Consider the following 24,412-nt stretch of genomic DNA (forward strand, 5'->3'; position numbering starts at 1 on the left):
AACTCTTAGCCAGACACTTTTCTCATTGCACCCATTTTGTTACATCCACACGGAGATGCTTTTGATTTGACAGTAAAGCATTTTCTGATGGTTATCACTGGGCCAGTCCACACCGAGGCATCTGTTCTTTGTCACCAAATCAAACCTTTCCGATGACGGAGACACCCACTCATTTTACAGCGAAGGAACACACACCAATGTAGAAGTTCTCTGTTCGTCAATGAATTTAACTTTTATTTTTGAGTCATTCCACTTTATCTGTCGGCAAACCAACAAGATATGACGCGTCAATTGGAGAGCTTTAGAGACGGATTTCACCCGGATTCTGACGTGGCAAAATGGTCTCCCACTCATAATGCTAAGCTAAGTTAGCCGGCCACTGAGTAACGTGTACATTGGTGTCAACCCTGTAACCATTGAAAGGTGTTTCATCCTCTGCACTTTCTTCCAATTCAGTTGCAAGTCACCTAAATGGCAAATTTTTGCCCTGATAAAAAAAAACACAACTCAGATCACTCTGATGTGCCACAAACACTGACATGTCGTCAATATATTGCATTTCTTTGCACACACAGACAGAGAATGTAATGCATGTGGCACAGTGCTGCAGCAAAGTTCAAGAAAACGGGTTCAGAGTTCTCAGACTGGAAAACTGTTCTAACAGTCTAATTTCTGAAATAGAGAGGCTGTATTAATGCCATTGGATTATCTTCAACTGCAGCACAGCATCTACCAACGAAATGTTTTCTCTCCGCTTTCTTATCCATATGAACTAGTTGGTTTAAGAAAGTAAGATCATTCTTTGCAGTTAAACAAATTGCCTGGAAGTCACCGACAGATCATAACTAAATTGTGAGCATATGTGTCGTCATTGCACACTAATAATAATTCACAGGCCCAAACCCTCGTGTTCCAGAGAACTGTGAAGCCCTGAAGTCCTCTCACTATTTGCATCATCGTCTCGATATTCCACTCGATGTATAAAAAAAACAAAAAGCAGTGAATGTAGACGATTTCTATACATATTATGTTTTAACCCGACAGCTCAAGTAGCCGCGGAGAATCCTTCACTCCTTTAATGGAAGGTCCACGAAGCCTTACGCTCATTATGAAACCCTCCATAAAACCTCACATTACAGCAGTGAACATGTGTCCAGTCAGATATAGATATATACATATACATATAGATATATACTGTATATATATTTTTTGTTTTTTTGGGGGGGTTTGTTATATATATATTTATATATATTGCGTCATTCAGACTAGTGTGACCGCTGGGTTGAGAATTCAGAACTCATCTTTGTTTTCAGAGTTAAGTGAACTCTGTGCTCATATGTTTTTGTCCAAATTGAGACCGCTTTTCAACAACTCTCATTTCAAAAGCGTCTTGATTACCCAATTTTGCATTATTGCATCTTCTAGTTTCACACAGGTATAAAAACCCCAGTATTTAGAGATCGTCGTCTGAGGGCGACTGGGCTTCTCTCTTGCTGTCGTCACTTCATGTGTAGATGAGCTTCAACTCAAAAACCGAGTTCTCAAAATGTATGTTTGGTGCATTAATGACGTCACATGAACCAATGCCACTTGCTAAAAACGTCCCTTAAGGGACGAACTGCATCAACATTGAAATCTGAAGCTTTTTTAAAACGTGTTGTCCAAAATGAATCTTTATTGTCCGGTATATCCGTGTTAGTCGGGCTTTGGGGAAAGCGTTCATCGTGACACGGTTACACAGTACTTTCTAGTGACATAAAGATATGTACTATTTGAATCACAGTTAATATCACTGCAGCTGGCTGTGACACTTGGTTGTGTTTGTACCAGCGCATGAGCGTGTCCTCGTCAGTGGGATGAAGCATCAGATCATCTTCATCAGGCATCAGACAATAAGCCTATTGCCCAAAATGTCTATTAACTATTTCATTGTAAAATGTGGTTCATCATCCAGCCCTGATCATGTGACTTGTGTCACTTTTTCCTTTAATAGTCGTCTCCGGTGGCCTTGGTGTCTGATCTCCTCCTCTACTTCCTCTAGATGAATGGCCTCGTTTCAATGTTCCAACAGTCTTTTCTTTTTCTCTGTCTGTTCGGCAAAAACTTGTTCTGTACTTTCATGTTGCCACATAATGAGTTTAGGGGCTTTAAAAAAACAAAAACGTTATTTTGTAATTGGATGTGTTCACTCACCCGAGCTTCCAGCGAAGATGTGACAAATGTTTGGTGACTGTTTATGTGATTTCTGTGGCTATGAACAGTTATATTTTAATAAAAACATGAAGTGTAATGAAATACCTGCTCCTCTGGCACCTTAATCCACCAAGAATCTAGGGACTTCTTCCTGAGATGCCGGGTTTCCATCCAAATTTAGCACCCATTTTAACCAACACTCTGGAAAATGGACACATCGGGTGCTATTTAACCAGCGAGGTGGACGAGACCGTAACAAGATTCCGTAACAAGATTCCGTAACAAGATTCCGGGGAGCAGTTGGGGGTTGGGTGTCTTGCTCAGGGACACTTCGACATGTGAGCAGACATATTTAGCATTACGAAAATATGTTTAGTAATAGCTATAAAAAGTCGTAAAAAAAAAAATCATATATTATGTCAATAACAGTCACAAAAAAGTCATCTGTGTCTACACACACACACACACACACACACACACACACACACCCCAGTGGCGGGCCGTCAGGGCCTGCTAAGCCTTCTCTGCTGGCCTAAACAGAATCACAAATTCTAAATCTAAATCTATTAAATCTATTTTAAATCTATTTTATAATTTAATTTTGTAATTTTTAATTTCTTTGTAATTTTTTCTTTTTTTATAAAATTAAAAGTGATATCTATTTTGCGCCGAAGAGCATCCCGTCATGCGCGTATTTATGTATACGATATCAGACTGCAGGCCTAGGTATAACGTGCACGGCCCGCCACTGACACACACACGCACACACACACACACGCACACTAAAACATTTTAGTAAACTGAAACAAAAACAATATTATTCTTTAAGATAAACTAAGACTAAACTAAAACAATGACATGAAACAATATTGCCTGGGTGAAAAAAGACTAATAAAAATGATATCACTATAATATATCAAAAACATTCATGTCCGTCAACTCTCTCAGGTGGTCCACAGAAAACGTGACCCTCCAGTAGACGGAGCTGCGGCTCGATTGCCTCACAGCGGAATACAAAATGGCCATTCCCATGTAGTTTTCCATGTATTTTGTATGTATATGTATTTGTACATGGGCCATCTTTCTGAGATGCACTTCTCACTAAAATGTAGAATATTCACTAAATTCACATTTATTTTGAGAGATTAAATTCTGTAGTATATATATATACATATATATATATATATATTAGTACAAATATTAATGTTATAATGTAATTCTGTATTATATATACAAAAGTACATAATATTATATCTGCGTCTGTGTGTTATGCTAATATTCCTATTATTATAATTGTGTACTTTTGTATTTTTACATTACATTACATTTAATTTAGCTGATGCTTTTATCCAAAGCGACTTACAATGAGTGCATTCAGCCATGAGTACAAACTCAGAACAACAAGAATCAAGAAAGTACAATTTCTTCAATACAGTTAAACTAAGTGCTATCACTTTGTAGTTAAACTTTAAGTAAGTTTAACAGTAAGTGCTTTAGTGCTTCAGCAACATTAATAAAACATTTTTTTATCTTAACTCCAATAAAGTTTTATTGAATTGAACGAACTAAAACTCGGCACCACTGTCAACCTTTTCTGAAAAACTGAAACCAAACTGAAACGAGCAAAGCCGTTTGACGACCTAAGTGTAGAGAAACGCCACCCGCCAGCAGTTTCGACATCTGGCCGCTAGAGGGCGGTGTTCCACACATAAGGCCCCCCTCCCGACAAAGTCGTGTAGCTGCTTTGCTTTGTCCGAGAGCAGGGAGTCGGAGGCAGAGCTGGTGGCGGTTCTGCAGATGGAAGACTCTGAGGGACTCCTGAGGAGCTGGACTCGGGGTAACAGCGGGACGGCCCCGCAGCGCTCCTTCAGGCCCAGGGCGAGCGATCTGCAAGTGGCGGACACCTCGCTCTCTTTGGGGCCTTACGAAAGCCACCTGCAGGTCTTTGTGTGGAAGGAGATGCTGCAGGTGATCCAGCCCCGAGCAGAGCTGCTCTCACTCAAGAGCACCAGCGCAGATATAACCGTGTCGGATGATGGGCGGAGTTTGTTTTGCACGCCCGAGAGTGAACAAGCTCCATCAGGTTACTCATTCGGTTTTGGCTGCGCCCCAGCATCGGGCCTAAACACTGGCTCTGGCCTCCCAGCCTCCTCAATGAAGCGCCATGTAGTCAGTGTCAATGAGTTCACTTCAGGGCAACATTACTGGGAGACAGAGGTTGGACACAGGGACTATTGGGCACTCGGGATAAAGGATCACTTCCTAAAATACGACGGCCAGAAATATTCCGCCTGTAGTCCCAAAAAAAGCCACAGAGCTCGCACTGGGAACCCGACCTCAAAAGATTGGCATTTACCTAAACTGCTCCTCCAGGAAGCTCTCCTTCTACGATGCAGACAACAGGACACATATTCACACTGAGCTCTGGGCCCATGTCCACGCTGAGGGCGAGCTCAATACCACTACGAGTTTCAGCTTTTTAAGCAGCAGAAAATACCCAAAGTTTCACATGAAAGGAGATAGAGTAAATACATCACCAAATCTGACAAAGGGTCATCGTCTGCTGTGTTATACTTGCTTCTATTGGTCGGTCCGGCTTTCTAAGATTTCTATGGGCTTCATCATAGTTGTAGTTTTGGTGTCTTATGTATGAAGTACCACATGAACTCATGTGAATGTTGTTCTGTGTTTTCCATCAGATTGTGAATGTTATTAATTATTTTGCGATTGTGTTGTCTGAGGTTTCCTCGGCGTCTGTCTGACGTCATGCCTCTCTGCCACCACTGGAGGGCGGTGCCGTCACGTGACCTCCTCTGTATGAGGCCGGTGAACATCAGTCAGTCTCAGTTTGTAATGAATACAAAACTAACATGACCAAATATGCTCAATAAAACTTTATTGGCTCAAAAGATGTCAGATTTCATGTATTTTTTTAAAATCAAGAATAACGTAATTTGTGTTGTACATTTGAGAACTCTGCAACATCTATCCTCTCTTGTGCTGTCAAAGATCATATTCATCTTCATCCTCGTTTCTGCTGCAACATCAGCATCTGTTTTTTGTCAGTATTGCATTGTTCTAAAGTTATGGATGACAGACATAACTGTTAATTAGCCTGTGATTAGCCCAGATTATAATACATATAGCCAGTAAAAAAATGTAAGCACATCTCAAAGTCAAGCTTGGTGGAGAAATGTAAAAGTGAAAACAGTAGACTAAAACTCTTGAACTGTAGATTGGTTGTTTTTTAAACGTACCTTTTGTGAGGCTGTTAGAATTGTTTAATTTTATAAAAATGAAACTTATGGTTTTATGAAGTTCTCAGTATCTCACATATCTCAATCTGTCTCTGTAATTATATATTTTTTTAAAGTACGCAATTAAGTCATGAGTCTCCATTTTCTTTTAGTGTTTACAATGTTCTTGCTCATTGAAAATGTATGAACCTGTTGCAATGATCTGTCACTTGTCAGTGGACGACAGATGCATCTATTTGGTGTGGAGATGTACTTGTATAGCCAATGTTTCGGTCTGTGTATTTTCTCCTCCAATAACTGTTATATCTTTTGAACAGAAGAATTATTGATCATTTATTTTTTATAAAGCAAGCACACTTTCAATTATCAGTAAAAATAACATTCATATACAAGTTGAAACAAATTTGGAATGAAAGTCCTCTTAACTTGAAATGGCAAGTTGTACAAACACATGGTAAAGCTATTTTAACTTGGTGGCTAAAGATTCAACAACATGGGACAAAGAGTTCACTTAACTCTGACAACTCCACTCATAATGTTGAGACAACTGGCACCTCGTAGTCTCATCTTATGAACTTTCATTTCTCAGTTGAATCATAGGACATTTCAAGTTGAGTTAACTAGCTTCTTCAAAGCAGCAGGTGACCTTTTGTTTGCCAGTTGAACTGGCTTGAAATATCTTGGTGTTCTTATGTATAAATTGAAGCGTTCTCCCAACAAAACAAAAAAATCTACAGCCCATATTCCTTTTTTCCATCCATGTTCCTAATAGGAATTATTTCCAATTAGTCAGAATACAGCTGTTGCTGCACGAGGCTGTGTATGAAACAGAAGAGACGGGACACACCCTCGTTGTGACTGAATCTCTTTAATCATCCAAACAAACTAAACAAAAATCACATGGACGGACACACACACACACCTCATTTGGCTATTAAAAGTAAAAAAAAAAGTTGGTCTCAAAAAGTCTTAGATATGGAGTTTGGATCCAGTGATGTTGCTATGGGATACAGATGCACAGGTATTAAAATTCACATTTTCCTTTACCAAAAATTCCTATGAATGAGCCGAAAGGTGATGCTCAAGCTTGCTAAAAAAAGATCATGCGGCATCAAACAGAACGACGACGAGGCCGTATTCTAAACACCACGCTCGTGTTGGTGACGGGGGCGTTCAGGGGCCGTGGGAATATTGGACCGTGGCGCGAGGAGAGCTCCTCGCTCGGAAGCCGTCTGCACACAAACCGAAGACATGCAGCAGTCGAACCAAAGAAAGCCCGTACCTCGTGAACACAAAGACGGCGATGTACGGCACGGAAAAAATAAAACGATCATCTATTTTAAGGAAGAAAAAAAACGGAATAGAAAATGATATCTACATCTGTATATAAAAATGAAAGCTTATAAGTTAGTTTTGCTTTTCCCCCAATACACACATGTGTGTGTGTGTGTGTGTAAAAGTGACCGAGGATTGCCTGTCAGCAAGTGTAGAATCATCGTTACGCAGCTCAACCGGCGACACAGATTCTTCAGCTGGAAGTCTCCTGACAGGCGAGACGGCCGATGGCTCTTGAACACAATCCTCTCGCACGTTTGAGAGGATTTCTGTTGCCGTTTGACCCGGGGGGCCCGTTTGGAATGTCACGTGGGTGTAAAAACCCGACACGGTAAAGCGGTAGCAGCGAGCGGACAGCGTGGCCCGCGCCGTCCGGGGGGGAGGAGGGAGGGGGAACGAGAGCGCAGCAGAGAGGCTACGTCATCATTCATCTGGAACTGAACACACAAACAGAGGCGGTGGACTTCCTGTGGCCCTTAGAGAAAACCTGGAGTTGGTTGGATGCCGTGTCCAAACGCTCCGCCTCTCCGTTCAACGAGTGCACCCCATTCTGACGGGACTGGCTGGAATGAAGATTAAAGAACAACAAGGCCGAGAAGAATGTGTGTGCACACCTCGAATAAAAGAAGCAGAGTTTAAGGCACCTTGGAACCCTGATGAAGCCGAGGCACATTCCAGGACAGGAAATCTAAAGTGACCCGGTGGGGCGTGGTCGTCTCTGCAGTGTCCCGCCGCCGAGAACGTGTCCGTACTGTGTGTCCTTAGTGTGTGTGTGTGGCTCTCCATCTCCCGTGGGATGACAGCATCTGGTGATGGAGGAGCCTCTTTTTCTGGCCTGTGCGTTTACAATCATGCAGAGGGGGTAAAAAAAAAAAAAAAAAAGGACAACTTCCACATTTCAGGAAATGTGCTTATTCGTGGTCGGGGGCCGGGGGGGGGGGGGGGGGGGGTTGCTCTGTTCATCCAGCTACCAACGAGTAATCGAGCACGTTGGTTTCATCCAACGAGCGATGGGACAATGACATGCGGGACCCGTCCAGCTTCATAGTTTGAGATGCATACTCTCTCCCAAAAAATACATTTAAAAAAAGCTTATTTCCCAAAATGTTGAAGGATTCCTTTAAGACACAAAACAGCGAAGACCCCCTAAAGCCATTCCAACAGTATCAGAGGTCCAACAGTAGCCAGTCTACCGGCGCAGCGTGACGTAAAGACACACACACACACACATGCGTCAGCCCCCCACCACACTCACAGTAAGACAGGACGACAACTCCCAACACAGATCTGGGAAGATAGGATAGTGCATTGAGGATACTGCAGTCCATTGTTTTCTATACATTAAGAACATTGTGACTATATTTTATCGATATATATCTATCTATCTATACACTGCTGCTTAAATGTTTGGGATCGCCTGCCACAAAAAGCTTGATGTCGAGAGGACGACTCTGGATGTCTGCATCGTCTTTCATGATTTTAGGTTGTAAAATGTGATTTGTATGAAGAATTTGCAAATAAATAAATAAAGTTTTGTACATGGTGAACAACCAGCCTGAGAATTTTTAAGTGCACTATAATGCCTAGAACAAGCTGGAATATTACTAAGTAAAACGTTTTTGTATTTTTATACGTCCCAATAGAAATGGAAGGGTAGTGTAGTGTTGGCCCAATCCCAGAATATCAGCTGAACACACTGACCACTGAGCAGACTGCAGAGGGCCCAAAGAAAGACGCCTACCAAGAATATTTAAAGCCACAATGCCAGCATCAGAGTTCTCTTCTGCTTTTCTGGACCGGAAAACAGACTCTAAATCAAACGCTGTGTGTTGGGGAAATGGTTAGAGCAGCATTCGCCCCTTGAATGTAACACTGTGGAGGCTAAACGTACATTTTAAATCATTTAATTCTTCTTCTTTTGGGGTCTGGTCTATTTTCAATGTGAATAATACACCTACATCAGTGTAATAAGCGACTCCAAACCTTTCAGCAGCAGCACACACATCAGTGGCGTTGAGCCACTAGAGTAAGGTAACAGCAGTGTAGTGATGTGAGGCTTCATGCGTGGCTGCTGTCTTGGGGATGCACCGACTCACCCTCAACAGTGGCGTGGCAACAGTAAAAACCTACAAAAGCAGCATTAGTCTTAAAGTTGTTTTTTTCTGATGTTTGCAGAATCCAATATTCTGCAATCGTGACAACAAAAAAAACACAACGATGACGACTCAGACAAAACAAAGGAGACTCCCTTCTCTCAAAGTTGAGTCCCAAAGTGGAAAGGTGCAAAAGAGAGGTTGTGTTGGTGGTAGCAGTTGTAGAAGTCGTCACTTGGGCACTAGGCCGCGGGATTGTGGGTAGAGCGGGGATCCTGGACTCGAGGGGCTGAACGGAGACGTCGGGGTGCTCGACTTCTTGCCCGTTCTCGGTCGACTGGGAAGAGAGCAAAGACAAGAAGGTTAGACTGGCAGCAGAAGGCGAGGAGCCTAAACATGGCGGTTTTATTCACTCCTAACCAAATGCACATCACTGATCCATCGGTAAGCCCCGCCCCCCCACTGTCGGAGCCCACACGCTCACTAACTGCACTCCATAAAGAAACAGTTTACATTATCTTCTTTTTTTAATCTAATGTGTTTGAAGGGTATATCTAGAATGTCAAACTGATTCATTTTGTTTTCAGCTGTGAAAACAAGTTAAAAATAAATAAAAGATAGAATATAGACAGAAGTGCTAACGCTAGATAATGATGCGCTAACGTACTCCGCTAATGTTAGCTTCAGGTTTAACCATCGCTCTGTCCAAATCCACAAAACCAGCCTGAAAAGAGTCTGCTGAGCAGAAGAAGGATAGTTGGAGGACCGTGATCGCAGCCGGCCGATGCTACGCTATGATGGTCCAGTCTGCGTGCGAGGGGCGGGACTTAGGTAAGGGCAGAGGTGTCAAGTAACGAAGTACAAATACTTCGTTACCTTACTTAAGTAGAAATGTTGGGTATCTATACTTTACTGGAGTATTTATTTTTCAGACGACTTTTTACTTCTACTCCTTACATTTTCACACAAATATCTGTACTTTCTACTCCCTACATTTTAAAAATAGCCTCGTTACTATTTCATTTTGGTTTGTTTTCACTCTGGCTTGTCATCGTTCAAAAACACACAAAAAACCTCTCCGCCCCGTTGCCCACAGATACGTGCGCTCAGCGCACACAGGTGAGCGCTGAGCACACACACCAGGACAGAGAGCGTCGAAAAGTATGTCGCGTGAAAGCAGACCACTATATCTGCGTTTTAACCCGGAGCAGCTCTCTGAACCCAGGGCAGCTCTCTGAACCCGGAGCAGCTCTCTGAACCCGGAGCAGCTCTCTGAACCCAGAGCAGCTCTCCTGCTCCAGGTGAAACGAGCCACGGTGCTCGTGTCTTCTACCAATAATGAGCTGCTGGCTTCACATATTACAAAAGTACAAAGTACACGGATATAAAACTAAGTCATTAATAAATACATGGACAAATGCCTGTACTTTCGGGTAAATGTTACGGTACACTGTTAACAGGTTAGCTTGCGCATGCGCGATTTGACGCGACGGCGTGAGCTCCGTGAGCTCGTCTTTTCTTGCTGTTGCGTTTCTCAAAATAAAAAAACAGATCTAAGCTCAATATTGAGCATGAATTGAGAGAGGCCGTATCAAATCTACAACCCCGTTTATAACATGTGTGTCGAGGAAAGCAGGTCACTGCTCCACTAATACTGATACAACCTGATGGCTCACATATCTCCACTGATTCTGTTTTGTTTGGCAAAAAAAAATTAAAAGCTTATTGTTTTCCACAATGAGCTATTTAGTAGTAACTACATAGGAGTAATTTTTTGCACAGACAGAACTTACACAAAACATTGTCTGATGGGGCAATCTGATTTACTTGTAAGTGATTGCAATTTTCTTTATTCTGTTATTCATAAAAGCACAGATGAGTCACACAATTATGTTATTTACAGAAAAAGTTTGAGAACCACAGCTTTAAGTGTTTGTGTCGGAGTCGCCGCCGCCGCCTATTTTGCACTGTTACAATACTTATAGGCAACTCGTTATCATGTCTTCCGCTCCATGAAACGCATGTTAATGCTCAGTAGTACACATATGGTACTTTAATGTATTTGCATTGTAATAAAATGTGATCATTTTAAATGGGCATATATGCAGCTGAAACGGGTAGCCTAGTGCATCCCACATTTTTCAACATAACATTTTAAAATATTATAGTCATTATGGCCTTTATAAAAATGATTGTTTTGGGGGAGGTGGGGTAGTGCACTATAGGCCCCTGAGACGCGGCTTAAGAGTTTGTCCTTAATGGGAAAAAAACATTCCCCTTACATTACTTTTACTTTTATACTTTTAAGTAGTTTTTTAAACCAGTACTTTTACACTTTTACTTAAGTAAAAAGCTTGAGTTGATACTTCAACTTTTATTAAGTATTTTTAAACCCTAGTATCTATACTTCTACTTGAGTAATGAATGTGAATACTTTTGACACCTCTGGGTAAGGGTCAATTCGAGCACCAGCCTCACCCCGGTATATGCCACCTGACGGGAACAATTGGCCTTACCCAGACTTTGGTTTCTTGAGGCTGGAGCCTGCAGGCGGGGTGGATCCCAAGCTGCTGTGAAAGCCAGAGGCATCCACCTGGATCTCATCCTCATCCCGAAGAGCGCTCTCCAGAGCTGCCGCCACCTTAGGGGCGATAACCGGCTCCTGGTACTCTTTAGTGGTCCGAGCGGGCAGGTCCATGTCCAGCATCATGATGTTTTCAGCCTGAGGGGAACAGAGACACACAAGTCAATCCTGCTACGTTGTATGTGTAAACTCATGTTGTCAAAACGGCTGACAACAAGTGTGTAAACATCTTCGTTATGGATTCCCGGGGTCGACATTTAGGCCGACACCATCCTGCTTTTTTATAACCAGAAGTGACACCAGAGGATGAAGCCGAGCAGAACCGAACGTTGAATTGAACGTTGATATTTTTAAGGGTGACCAAAATGTTACTATTAACTTGAACCACAACGTGAAAACAAACTGTGAAAGGTTTTAACTTCTAAAACGAAAACACGGACAACTGGTAGCGACCTGTCAATCACTGTAAGCCCGCCCTAAATCATCCCCTGCTTTATTGTCTGTTTGACTCTAAATGACCACAATGTACTAAATGAACACCATGCTGTATTGAAGAAGACTTGAAACTAGAGATTGAGACATAAACTCATGTTTACTGAGGGAATAAATCAGAGAAGTCATTTATATAGAATTCTACAACCAGATTTATTTTTGCAACTGGAGTTGTCGCCCCCTGCTGGTCAGTAGAGAGAATGCATGTTTAGTGCACTTTCGTATTGGCTTCACTTTGCAGAGCAGGAGGCTTCCGCCTGACAAAAGTGCATACATTTAATTTTAAATAATTGAAAATATTTCATGGTATTATTATGGGGAAATGTTAAACATGATACCTACATGCATTCCTGTGCATGTCATAATCATCAGTGATTAAACATCCTTCCACTTATTGCTTTGTTTTGCATGAAGTCTCTTGATGAGTGAATACATGTAGCAACGTGCAGCTTACTTTGTATCTCATGTCAGGCCTCATCATCATGGCCATGCGAGCGTGGTGGCTGAGAGGCCTCCTGTAGCCGACCGCGGACGAAGGCCTGGTCATCATCTGATGGTCACTGGAGCGGAAACACACCGAGAATGAGACAGCGTGCACGGCATTGTGGGAGTATTACATCTTAATGCATCATAACGGTTCTGTCATTATAGAGGAAAAAAACATTGCATTTCAAGTTAAGAATTGGAACCCTTATATCTCTATAAACCGATCCACCCCAAAACCAAATGTTTGGTATTGCGGTGCTTTTCTGCAGATTTGTTTTCACAGATCAGATCAGCACCTAAGAAAATAATATGAATTTTTTAGCCACCGATACTAATTGCTGATCATTGATGCTCCATATTGGCAGATACAAATCCCTTTGCTGTTTGATTATATCAGCTAGTCTTCAAGGATCAAACAGTCACAAAAATCCTTTCAACTGCTCTGAAGAACATTCTAAATGTTATCTTTTTAACTTAGTCTTTTTTTTTTCTCATGAAAAAACAATTAAAATGATTAGGAAATAATAGATTGTATCAGCAGTAAAACTATATTTCTCCCTGTGATGGCTAACCTGACATTAATGAATCCTCGGTTCCCGTGTGCTGAACTGTGAGGGGTCAATACAGATCAGGATCAGTGGCATCTCTACAAAACAATGTAACGTGCAACGTCCCCCGTGGCCACGCCTACAAACGATGCAGGTTTAAATCCCCTGCTGGCTCTCAGCTATTTACCATTGCAAACACACGTCAAACACTGCCGACAAATCATACTACCCTTTACCGATAAATATTTCATTCCAAAGCCATGAAATATTCACCGATAACACAAGCTGGTCATCCTCTTTTTCAAAAGCTTCTACGCTCAAATTAGAGCACTTCTAACCAGATGCTAAATGTAAAATAACAAAAAGCTTGTTGTGACCATTGTGTTACTTACTCCTCCATACGTGTGATGGGCTTCATTTTCCAGTATTCGTCCTCCTCATCAAAGTAAGCCCTGTTGACTATTTTGTTCTTCTCCTCTGAGGGGATGAAGTTCTCGATGATCAAATGTCTGAAAGACAAACAAGTAGTCAGTCGTTTATTCTGATCTGAGGTCTCGGGACAGGGATGTCATGTGTACAGATTATAAAGCCCTCCGAGGCAAATTTGTGATTTTGGGCTATACAAAATAAACTGAATTGAATGCAGAATGAACAACATAATAAAATGACAACATAGTCAAACCATGACAGAAATTATACATATGACAGTTCACAAAAGTCACACAATAAGGCAGCGGTAGACCAGTAAGTCCTGTGTTCTGTGAAGTCAAAGGAGTCTTTGAAGAGAGCAGAGAAGGAAATAACGGCTTCAGTTCCTCATTTGAAAGAGCTGCCTCAAAGCAGTTGACATTATTTTTTGGACGGTTTGGATCTGTATCTTCCAATATGGATCATCAATTAGTATCGGCGGCATCAGGAATCTGTAAAAGTTATATTTGCTTCTTTTTTCTCCATTTTGTGCTGATCCGACCTGTGACTAATCTGAACTGAGTTTTTATAATCTGTTGCATCACTACCCACAACAGTAGAGCAACACCGACACAACTCTCTCCTCTTTTAAACATGAACTTGAATTAACTGATGAAAATTGATTCATCGCCCAGCTCTGACTGCGTATAAGAACCTCATACACGCACACTTGAAAAGAACTAAAACCCAGACTCTGCCTTTACGCCTGACAGCATGAGACCAGACGCAGCTCGTTACAGCCTCTGCAGCAGACTGAGCTCATGAGGGATAGAATACTGAGCAGAGTCTCGTGCAGGCTCCGTACTTCAGCTTGAGGTCCCTGGTGAGCTCGTTCTGGGTCTGCTCCAGCTCCTGGCGCTCGTTGATATGCGCCTCCTGGATGTCGTGGATTTCTGCCTTCACGGCCTGCAGCTTGGCAAACAGCTGGAGGACAGAGGGGAGAGAGGAAGCCACGGTTAGCGAAAGGACTTGAATATTCCGCCTTAAGACACCCGACTGATATCATGAGGAGTAATGGATTATCCAAATAGACAAAAACAAAGCAAATAGTGTATTCTTGTCTGATATTACCTGATGAAATAGTACCTGACCTACTTACAGACACATAAAGCCTCACAAGTACTGAACATCAGGCTTTTCAAAATAAAACAGGCCCATGCTGTACTGATGCCTTCCTAGACGATCAAATGCACAATAGTGCTAGCGGTGTATTTGTTATGTACTATGATGATGATATTCATTGACAGTGACTGAGTCGACCACGCGCTGGCCCCACCCACGGCCGCTACCTTTTTCAGCTTCTTGGTTTTGATGTCGACTTCCTGCTGCAGAGAGCTGTAGGTCTCCTTCAGCTCCAGAGTCTCTTCGTCACGACAGTCCATCTGCTGCTGCATCTCCCGCTCGCGTCGTTTCTGGAAACGCACGGACACATTCGGAAATTCCAATAAAGTTCAGACATCGCACCACATTATGACACATGAAAAAAAAAAAAAAATCAGCTGTCAATTAAATGAGTTGCGTTGCTTTTGTTGGAAGTCTAGCAAGCGCACACCAGATTTGAACCACAGAAAAATAACCAGGCAACCAAAGAGAAATCGAAATAAATAAAAAAGCAAAAGGGGCCGTGTTTCTGGGCGCATTTCTTCACAGAACAAATAGCCCGAGGTCTGGGCCTGGATGGAAATAGAGGCGATCACCTCGACAGCTGAAATGTTATTAAATGGCAGTAAAGGTAAGACAGAATTTGTCTGCCATTGCCGATGTATAACTTGGTGCTTTGTGTAGCTCTCTGCAACTTTCACTTCATTAATCTACCAGCCTCTCAGTGGAGCAGCTGATAGTTTGGGATACGCTTGTAGCCACTCGAACAACCGAATAAAGACTTTCTTGGCACGATTGATCTTGGACATGGACCCTGTTCTTTGTACGTGGACAACTGAGTTAGCTTGATTTGATTGTTCAAGATTTAACACAAGACTGGATTTTTTGGTTCTGAGGTGGATTGAAATGTATCCACACCTGTTGTCCTAAAACCCAGACCTGCACCTTATTAACAGTCAGCTGGATCATACATCCCTCTTTATCTCTCTCACCCCCACAGGTTGTGGCGGCCGTATATTTTGTGTCCGTCATGCGTCTTACTAAGCCCGTCCTTTTCCTTCTCATTTAATAATTCTTACCGCATTAACATGATTAGGGCCCGTCCTATTTTAACATGGCTCTGCCTTTGGACTACAACGAAATTAAACTCGTTTGAAATGTGGTTTATCATCTGGGAAAGCTCACGACAGGAAGAGAACACGTCTCCGAACCGCTCGAAAACTAGAGGACCCGTCGTGACGGGGACAAGAAAGAACTCCATGTTTTATATCTGAGAAACGTCTGCCTGGGAACCAGATGAATCTGCGAGCTCATGTTGACTAACTGGAACAGGGGCAGGCTGTAATTGCAGCGTTTGAATGTCAGTAAGAGTCCTGATGGTCAGGTGGCACTTTGCATGGGAGCTCCCCGTCATCAGTGTGTGAATGGGTGAATGATGACATGTAGTGTTAAAGCGCTAGTGGTTGGAAGACAAGAAAAGCGCTATACAAGAACAGTCCATTTACCATCCTACATACCGTCACACCCCGATTCAAAACAACTACCCTGTCATCACATATTTGTCGCCCGAATGACCAAAGTTCAGTTTTTCACATGTTTGGTTTACCTGCTCTGCGATTTCTTGCCTCCTCAGCTCCAGCATTTTCTGTTGCTCGTTAGTGTGATCCACAATGTTCTTCCCCCCGACGAGGAGCTTACTCTCCATCGCCTGGATTGAGGAGAAAAAAGAAAGAAAGATGCCAAAGAAACCACGATAGGGAAAAAAGCATTTGCAGCTGCTTGCATGTGTGCGGGTTTGTTTAATCCGATGAAAGCAAATCTGAAATTTGAGCCTGTGCTACAACCCTCAAATACAAACTCAAATCTGATGCATACTTTATGTACAGAAACGCACCCGCTGTGACAAAGTCTGCTTACCTTCACTTTGGCTGCAAGCATCTCTCCTGCGTCCCTCTCCTTCTTCAGGTCTTCCATTTTCTTCTCTTTCTCTTTCAGCAGCAGAACTTTCTCCTCTGCCACCAGACTGTGATCCTCCATTATTGCCTTCCGCTCCCTCTCCAGCTTCTCCTGCTGCTCCCGCCAGTAATCCCCTTTGTCGTCCCCATCTTCGTCGTCGTCGTCCTCTGTCTCTCCGTCCTCAACGTCGCTCCCGTCCCTCCTCCTCTGCCTCCTCTTTTTCTTCTTTCCCGAACGCTTCTGCAGCTGTTCCTTCAGCCGGGCGATCTCCTCCTGAAACTCCCGGAGCAGGGCGTCCTTGGGGTCCTCGTTGATGCGCGGCTTGTTCTTGATGTTCTTCGCCCGGTTGGAGTAGCGCAGCGTCGTTAAGGTCTCCTCCACGTTGTAGGATGCCGGGCCGATGTTGGCGACCATGACCGTGCGGGCGTTGCCCCCCAGAGAGTCCTGCAGCAAACGGGTGAGTTTGGAATCTCGGTAGGGGATGTGGCTGCTCCTTCCGTCCACCAGGGACGATATGACGTTCCCCAGGGCCGAAAGGGACAGATTGATCTTCGTGGCTTCTTTGAGCCTCTCCCCCTGAGCACCCGTCTTGGTCTGCCTTTCACTACCGGCTAAATCCACCAGGTTCAGTTTGCCCACCCGGATGTGGTTCTCTCCGTCAACATCCAGCTCGCTGCACTCCACAGTGATGACGAAGATGGCGTGAGAACGGGAGCTGTGCTCATTCATGTTCGTGGCGCCCACCGAGCGGTTCTGGTTGCCCACGTTCATGACATGTTCGATCTCCCGCACGCTCTTGGTGACAAACGATAAAAGCTCCTTGACGTACACGCCGGTGTCGGGCTTCTCCCTGAGCTCCAGGCGACGCGTCTGGTCTTTGGAGAGCAAGTCTTTGATCTCCTCTTGGTAAATTTCTAGATACGACGCTCTCACCAGGTACTGCTGATTCTGGGAGCGGGAAATGTGAGTGAAGATGTGCTCAAAGGAGTTGGGGATCACCCCTCTCCTCTCTGTATCATTTCTCACCCCCTCCATAGTATACGTCTTCCCTGTACCGGTCTGCCCATAGGCAAAAATGGTCCCGTTGAACCCAAGTAGAACTGAATCCACCAGGGGCCTGAAGGTTTCATCGTACAAATCTATTTGCTTGGAGTTCCAGTCGTAGACCGAATCAAAGGTGAAGACTTTGGGGTGGTCACTGGACGAGGCCTCCCTGGGGTTCCTGACCATGATCTGGCCCAATTTGACATCGACAGCGACCACCCTTTCGAACTTGGCCGCCCGCTCTTTCTCATTCATGGGGCGACAGCGGACCACCACCTTGACCGTCTCGGCACTCTTGCTCTTGGACATGTTGCAGAGCGGCTGCCGACCCACCGCCGCTCGGCCCTTTGCTTGCTCTGGCCTCCCAAGTGCAGCTTCAGGAGCGGTTCCCCAACACAAGTGCCCACATCAGACACTGTTGGGAGAAGACACGTTCAATGATTCGTACCAACCTGCAATGGCAATTGTTCTGGGGACTCAATACCTTGATGGTTAATGAAACACATTAGTACATACAAGGTGGAAGACTCATTTCAGCCCAATGTAATACAAAGCTATTGAGACTAGCTGGCCTGACTGACACCTGTCCCTCAGGTCCAGACTTCCTGGTAGTGACAACGTCTTTTTGTATTATTATTTTTTTTTAAGAGGCCAACACAACGACATGCCTCAGAGCTAATTAGTTGAAATGTAGTGGGTTCAAATGAATAATCTCTTCAAAACGGAACATGACGTGAACGTTACACACTGTTCTAGCCGAGTTCCTATTCCCGTTAAGCTAGCGTTAACCGAATAACGTTAGCTCCACGGAGCCCATGAACAGGCAACTATAAACTTCCTTATTCATCTCCGACAGTGAACGTTGGGATTCTAGGTAATTAGCGTTAAGTGACAGCCGCTGTGGGCGCTCTGTCAGCAGTGTCATGTTGAGAAACCATGATGGTTTCATAGCTGCTCAACCTACGGTAGAGTTCACGGGTCTTCAGAGTAGCGGCTCAGCTAAGAAACGCTAGCCCACAACGAGCCCACAAGCCCGGCCTAGCAACGACAAACACTGGGTAACCTATGCTACAAGGCGGCTAGCGTCACCTGGCTAACGCTAGCAGCCAGGTCCTAACTCAATGAAACATATCGCCATAGGAAGAAAAAAATACATATTAACGCTGGAGGCATAAAACCCATGCAGTACAAACACAGCGGTCCACCCGGCACAGACACGTCGTTAAGGATTTACCAGTGGCGACCGTTAGCTAATCCAGAACTCCCAGTCTGCCATTAGCCGCTGCTCGTCCCGACAACGGTCCCGGTTACTGAGTTGCCAGATTCGAGCGCTGCATCCCTCCTCCTCCCCCAGAGTGGTACGTGTGAAAACATATTAAGGCGTATCAATAGCGAGCGAGCGTCGGAGGAACCGTACGTATTACGGTTACGCACAAAGCGTACAACTTTAAACTGAATAACGATGCGGTAAAACCCAAATACATGAATTACGAAGAATACAAGCGCAAGGTATGCGGGCATATCTGGCAACCACGTCTCAGCGTGCCTCTCCAACGTAGCTTTGTACATCAGCTGATTCTACCGCACTCCTGGCTAAGCTTCCAGTAAACAGGCTGTTGGTTATTAAAAAAATAGTGTGCATCACTTTATTGGTGAAAAAAAACATTATACAAACCATTCAATCTCAAATGTTGTGCATTAACTGGTTTCACACAGAAGAACACAATTAGCTTGCCAAACATCCCCACTTGCATTTAAATCAACTGAGCCTGTGCAAATCAACTCTTTTTGTCTCTCCCAAAACATCCCATAAACATCCATTCACACTCACTGAATAACAACTCCCGCCCACCCCCGCCAACATTCAGTACACGGTTCTGCACATTTTTGTCAGATTATTGGTCGCGATAGGAATTGAGAGGTGCAGAGACGGTCTCCTTTTTCCTCCCTATAATTAGTATGTGCAGGAGGATCGGCTTACTGTGCTCCCCTTGGAATGGAGGGGCAGAGAGGAAAAGGAAAGGAGGGATGGAAAAGGACGGGGAGAGAAAGAGAGCACGGGGAGAACATGATCGCCGGCACTGCAGTTCTTCTCCAGGGTTCACCGGGGGTCACCGGAGCTCCTCCTACAATAATGGCACTTCAAAACACGGTTCGCGGCCACTGACTGCGGCGGAAGCTAAATGGGATTGGGAAAAGTTTACGTGACAGAAAGGAAAAAGAAACTGGCTTCAGTAGAGTGAACACAAGCAGGTGGAATTCAAGTCTTGGAAACACATACATACTGGATTTTCAAGCATGGTACAGACAAAAATAAAGTGTCCCGGTCACAGCATTGGCACCGCTGAATCATATTTCATAAGCCTTCCTCCTTTCCTCGCGGATTAAAACCCATTCGAAAATAGGACGGGCCTTCACGGACCGTCACGTCACGTATAAATGTCCTCTGCCTTCCACTTGCCCCCCCCCTTGTGTCCGAAGGTGGCGACCGCGTCACCCTCGTGCTCAGAGTTCTTCTTTGGGATTTAATTTCCCGGGCCTGTCCATGCCAAAGAAGGAGGACGGGAGGCGGCCGACGTCCCGCTCTCGCTTCACGAAGGCGGAGAAGGAGGAGACGCAGTTGCCGATGAAGTGGTCCGCCCGCCCCAAGATGTACAGGTCCGTTTGGGCCGAGTCCAGCTCGAGGCTCACCACTTTCACCTGAAAAGGCCAGGATGGAATAAACAGATGAGCAACCAGGCGGGGAGATACAATATTGAGGTGACTTTCCTGGCAGTAACAATTGAATTTCTGACATTGAGTTTCCAGGAAGGGCTGAATTCTGGCTTTGGCTCTTACGGGTTAACACATGTTAACCATTCAAATGCGTCTGCAAAGATTCTAAAGAAGCTGCTAATTGTGACAAAACCTGTTTTTCCAAATTGTGCAAGCCAGTTCAGGTTGCACTGCGTCGTGGAGATGTTTACAAACCCACCTTGCCCTTGAGGAGCTTTTCAATTTCCCTGCTGTGGGACTCAGAGTCGGTGGCGATGTACACGGAGCGGGCCGAGGTCCTCTTCGTCCACAGCTTGACGGCCCTGCGGATCTCCGCCAGGTCGGGGAGGCACATGTTCATGGTGAGAGGCAGGGCGGTCTGGCGGTTGTGGCCGACGCACTGCGGAGAGGCCATGAAGTGAGGCCCCGCCTCGCCGCTCTTCAGCATCTTGCAGGCATTTTGCTGTACGGGTGAAAAGGACAAATTAGAAGATTAGGACTGTGACTGAGCGGATTTACTGGTAAAAACAGAATTGCGACGTAGGGCTGCAACTAACGACAGGGTTCATATACATCTTGACCAATGGATTTCCATGACTTTTTAAACCAAATTTCCATGACGAAACATTTTGTGAAATATTGGTTTATACATGAAAAAGTAGTATTTAAACTAACAATGTGAATTCCAAAGCATACAGTAAACCTTAAATGACAAATGAATGAGACAATAGTTTGATTAAAAGAATAAACATGTATATAGATGCCTGTATGTATGCCTGCTTATATTTTGAGTGTCTTTCTTTTAAAAGCATATTAATTTTTTCAAACTCAACGTAAATGAACGTCATGAACACATGAATATAACAAATTTCCATGACTTTTGGGATTTTATTTTTTTCAAGGACTTTTCCAGGCCTGGAAATAACCATTTTAAAATGGCATGACCTTTCCAGGTTTTCCATGACCGTAAGGACCGTAAGAACCCTGCACATGCGCTCGCATATATGTGCATACACACACACACATGCACACACACGCGCGCGCGCACACACACACACACACACACAGCAGAGAGGACAACCCCGCATGTTCGAAACCCTTGCCTGCAAGCCACAAAGCGTATCTCACCCAGTCGACGCCAATCCTCAAGTGAATGCCAACGTACGGCCGGGTCAGCTGGGCGGCGATGTGCTTTTCTCCCTCCTCCACCATCTTGTCCGACCACACCACGTAGCGCTGCAGGCCCACGTGCTCCTCCATCACCGGGAACTGGGCGGGAGCCCCAGGCAGCGCCAGCACAGGGTGCTCCGAGGGGGGGAACCTGCTCCAACAGGGGAACGAACGCATTATGACCTCCGGGAGAGGAACAGACAGGAGCAGAGGGATGCACTGCTCTGGACATATTTTAGACACCTTAAACAAGTGTACGCTATATTTAGATTACTTCTACCGCGTTACCTTACCGCCAGATGGACCGTCCACTGGGAACATACGCTGTTGTCTATGCTCTCTTCAAAGCCACTAGACTCCGTTTTCAAAAACTAAATGTTCCCTCAACTTCGCTGAATCCGGACTGACCCTTTTAAAACCCAAACGTCACACAATAGCACAGATGAACCAACCGACTGAGGAAGCAGTGGACCAGCAATGGTCGTGTTCTGTTTTTTTATTTGTCAATGGAGTCTCATAGCTTTGAAGAGAGCATCAATCACTGCTTCAGGTCTGTTCAGAAATACTAAATATAGCGTACACTTGACCTGGCATTGATTTTTTTGGCATCGACCTGTGTCATTAAAAAAATAAAACCTAGAGGCAGTATTCTTAAGCCTTATGTCCTCTTCGATAATCTTGAATAGTAATCTTAAACAGTACGGTGGAGCTGCTCAAACAAGGACTCACTTCTTCATCCACTGAGGTTGGTGGTGGGCACTAAAGGAAATGCCAGAGAACAAGACCGACGCGTCAAAGTCCACACCGACGTATTCCCAGAACGGACCGAACGGGTTCCCATCCTGAAAACGAATCAGAACCACCCTTTTGTATCAGAGCATTGAGTCTGTAACAGTAGCCTCTGCATTATGAGGTGAGGGTTTATGGACCACCAGGGGGCAGCGTTTCACCCTCGCCACTTTCCTTTTTAAAACAAAGCTCATTTTACACTTCTTTGCGTTCACCTTCACTCACATATCTCAAATCTGTCGGGAAAGACTAAATCAGATCCACAGCCGGTTCAGGTGATCGGCTCCCCTGGGCTCTCACCTTCATGGGGCAGGACTTCTTGTCCGCGCTCCGCTGCGCGGCGGTCTCAAAGCAGTACGCTCTCCTCTGTCTCAAGGGCCAGTGTTCGGGCGCCAGCTTCTCCATGAAGTCCTCCAAACTGACCACGCGGTGGTAGGCGGACAGGGCCTCCAGCTGGAAGAACTCACCGTAGGGAACATGGACCTGAATATAGAGAAGCAAGGGAAAAGAATGGTGTGAAACCAGTCAGGCCAATTTTGGTTGAACGGGTCAGGGCCGGTGATTTCTCATAAGAAGACCAGAGCCAACAATGTGTCAGTCGGTCTCTTTATACTGCCCCACTTGTCTAACCAGTCTGGGCTCTTAAAATTAGGGCTCAGGGTATTTCTAAGGGACAATTGTTGTTGTTGTTTTGTTATTTGTTGCTCTTGTGAGTACTACCAGCAGCAGGGCGGCGTGTGTGGGATTGACTTGAAATGAACTACATTGTTTTCCTTGAGGGCTGCAACAGACGATTATATTCTTAACGGATTAATCTGCTCCCGTCCCAGTTTCTCAAAAGTCCAAAGTGATGTCTTTAAATGTCTCGCTTCGTCAGTAAAAAACAAACAAAAAAAAACTTTCATTTTAATGTGAAATGAAAAACAGCAGTTTCTGCCATCGTTTCTCAAAATAGTTGGCTCTTATTTTTCTGTGCAAAGACCAATCAATTATGCGCTTATCGTTGCAGCTCCACTTTAGATTATACTTTCCCTACACTTTCTTTCAATGATGCATACGACTTGGCTGCTGTAACATGTCCCTTTGGACTGAATGAAATACTCAGTCCATCTACCGTATAACCCCGCAGGGCAGTGGCAGCAGGTGACAGCTCGTCGGCGGCTCCCGGCTCACTGACGGTACTCACATTGGTGTAGGGGGGAGTGTGGTGGCGGTACACTATCCAGGGAGGGACCGCCAGGGTTCGGTTCAACATCTTCGCAAAGGCGAGAGATCCCAGGAAGTGATCTGCCTGGTTCCCAAAGCGACCTGAACAATGACAGCGGGCAACTTTATGCTCTCAGTGTCGACAGTATCCTCCTTCCTCACAAGAAAACAGGAGTGTCGGCCACCTCCGAGCTATAACTAAGGAGTCACTTCCTAAGACAGAAGGAGCAACAGCTGTAGTTATAACCACACACACACAACTGTAGCTATAACCACACTTTATTAGAGTTAACCCCTAGTTATCCTTCAGCTTGACTCGGTTAGCTGAGCTAGCTGCTAGCTAAAGCAGTTTCTCTGACGTAACGCTCAAATGTTCCCAAAGTAATTATTTTTATTTCTTTGACATACGGTCCTCTAGTGAACTCCATGCAGAGTTCAACGTAGGTCTGAGTTCATATTTACGCGATAAGAACCTAAACTAAGCCATAAAAAAACACTCAACTTATGAATGAGTGAAGTTTTGGATTCGCTAGCTTTGCTCCTCTGGTAGAACCGAACACAGACTCAGGGTCAGCCACAGATAATGAATTACCCATGCACGGGCAGTACAACACGTAGCCGTTCTGATCCCACGTCAGTTCTTCGGCAAAGGTCCGACATGGTTGGAGTAGAAACGCTAAAAGCAAACTCGTTAGTTTCAGGGCATGCCGTGCTTGTTGTTTAACCGCCATTGTGGGTAATTTTACGTCCCAGAATGCACCCGGTTCACTCCGCTTCTTCTGTGGGTTTAATGAGGAGGTCAAAACGTTCATCAAATACGTCTACTTCCGCCAAGCGCCGCGGAGGTGGTACGTCGCGTGAGTGTGGCGGGCTTATTTATGGCTGTTTCGTTTTTAGGTTTTTATTTAGCACAAGGAACATATTCAAAAACGACAG

General features: G+C 44.5%; 2 protein-coding genes and 1 pseudogene across 3 annotated transcripts; 1 reads left to right on the plus strand and 2 right to left on the minus strand.

The window, feature by feature from the left end:
- The first annotated feature begins 3,990 nt into the window (after positions 1-3,990).
- On the plus strand, positions 3,991-4,899 carry LOC306743383 (zinc-binding protein A33-like; annotated as a pseudogene). Its single transcript has 2 exons — positions 3,991-4,695; positions 4,893-4,899. The product of its transcript is annotated as a zinc-binding protein A33-like (transcript).
- Positions 4,900-9,109: 4,210 nt separating this feature from the next.
- kif3b (kinesin family member 3B) lies at positions 9,110-17,866 on the minus strand (the record flags this gene model as incomplete). Its single annotated transcript, XM_079225686.1, has 8 exons — positions 9,110-9,215; positions 11,395-11,600; positions 12,409-12,514; positions 13,381-13,497; positions 14,262-14,380; positions 14,746-14,868; positions 16,164-16,265; positions 16,475-17,866. 8 exons carry the CDS (start codon positions 17,864-17,866, stop codon positions 9,110-9,112), a joined length of 2,271 nt encoding a protein of 756 aa, XP_079081812.1.
- A 1,566-nt stretch (positions 17,867-19,432) lies between these two features.
- On the minus strand, positions 19,433-24,207 carry pofut1 (protein O-fucosyltransferase 1; the record flags this gene model as incomplete). Its single annotated transcript, XM_079226405.1, has 7 exons — positions 19,433-20,257; positions 20,532-20,774; positions 21,440-21,632; positions 22,211-22,323; positions 22,571-22,753; positions 23,457-23,578; positions 24,069-24,207. 7 exons carry the CDS (start codon positions 24,205-24,207, stop codon positions 20,063-20,065), a joined length of 1,188 nt encoding a protein of 395 aa, XP_079082531.1. The 3' UTR covers positions 19,433-20,062.
- Positions 24,208-24,412: the final 205 nt, after the last annotated feature.

This window comes from Taurulus bubalis (assembly GCF_910589615.1).
Source record: "Taurulus bubalis genome assembly, chromosome: 11".
Lineage (NCBI taxonomy): Eukaryota > Metazoa > Chordata > Actinopteri > Perciformes > Cottidae > Taurulus > Taurulus bubalis.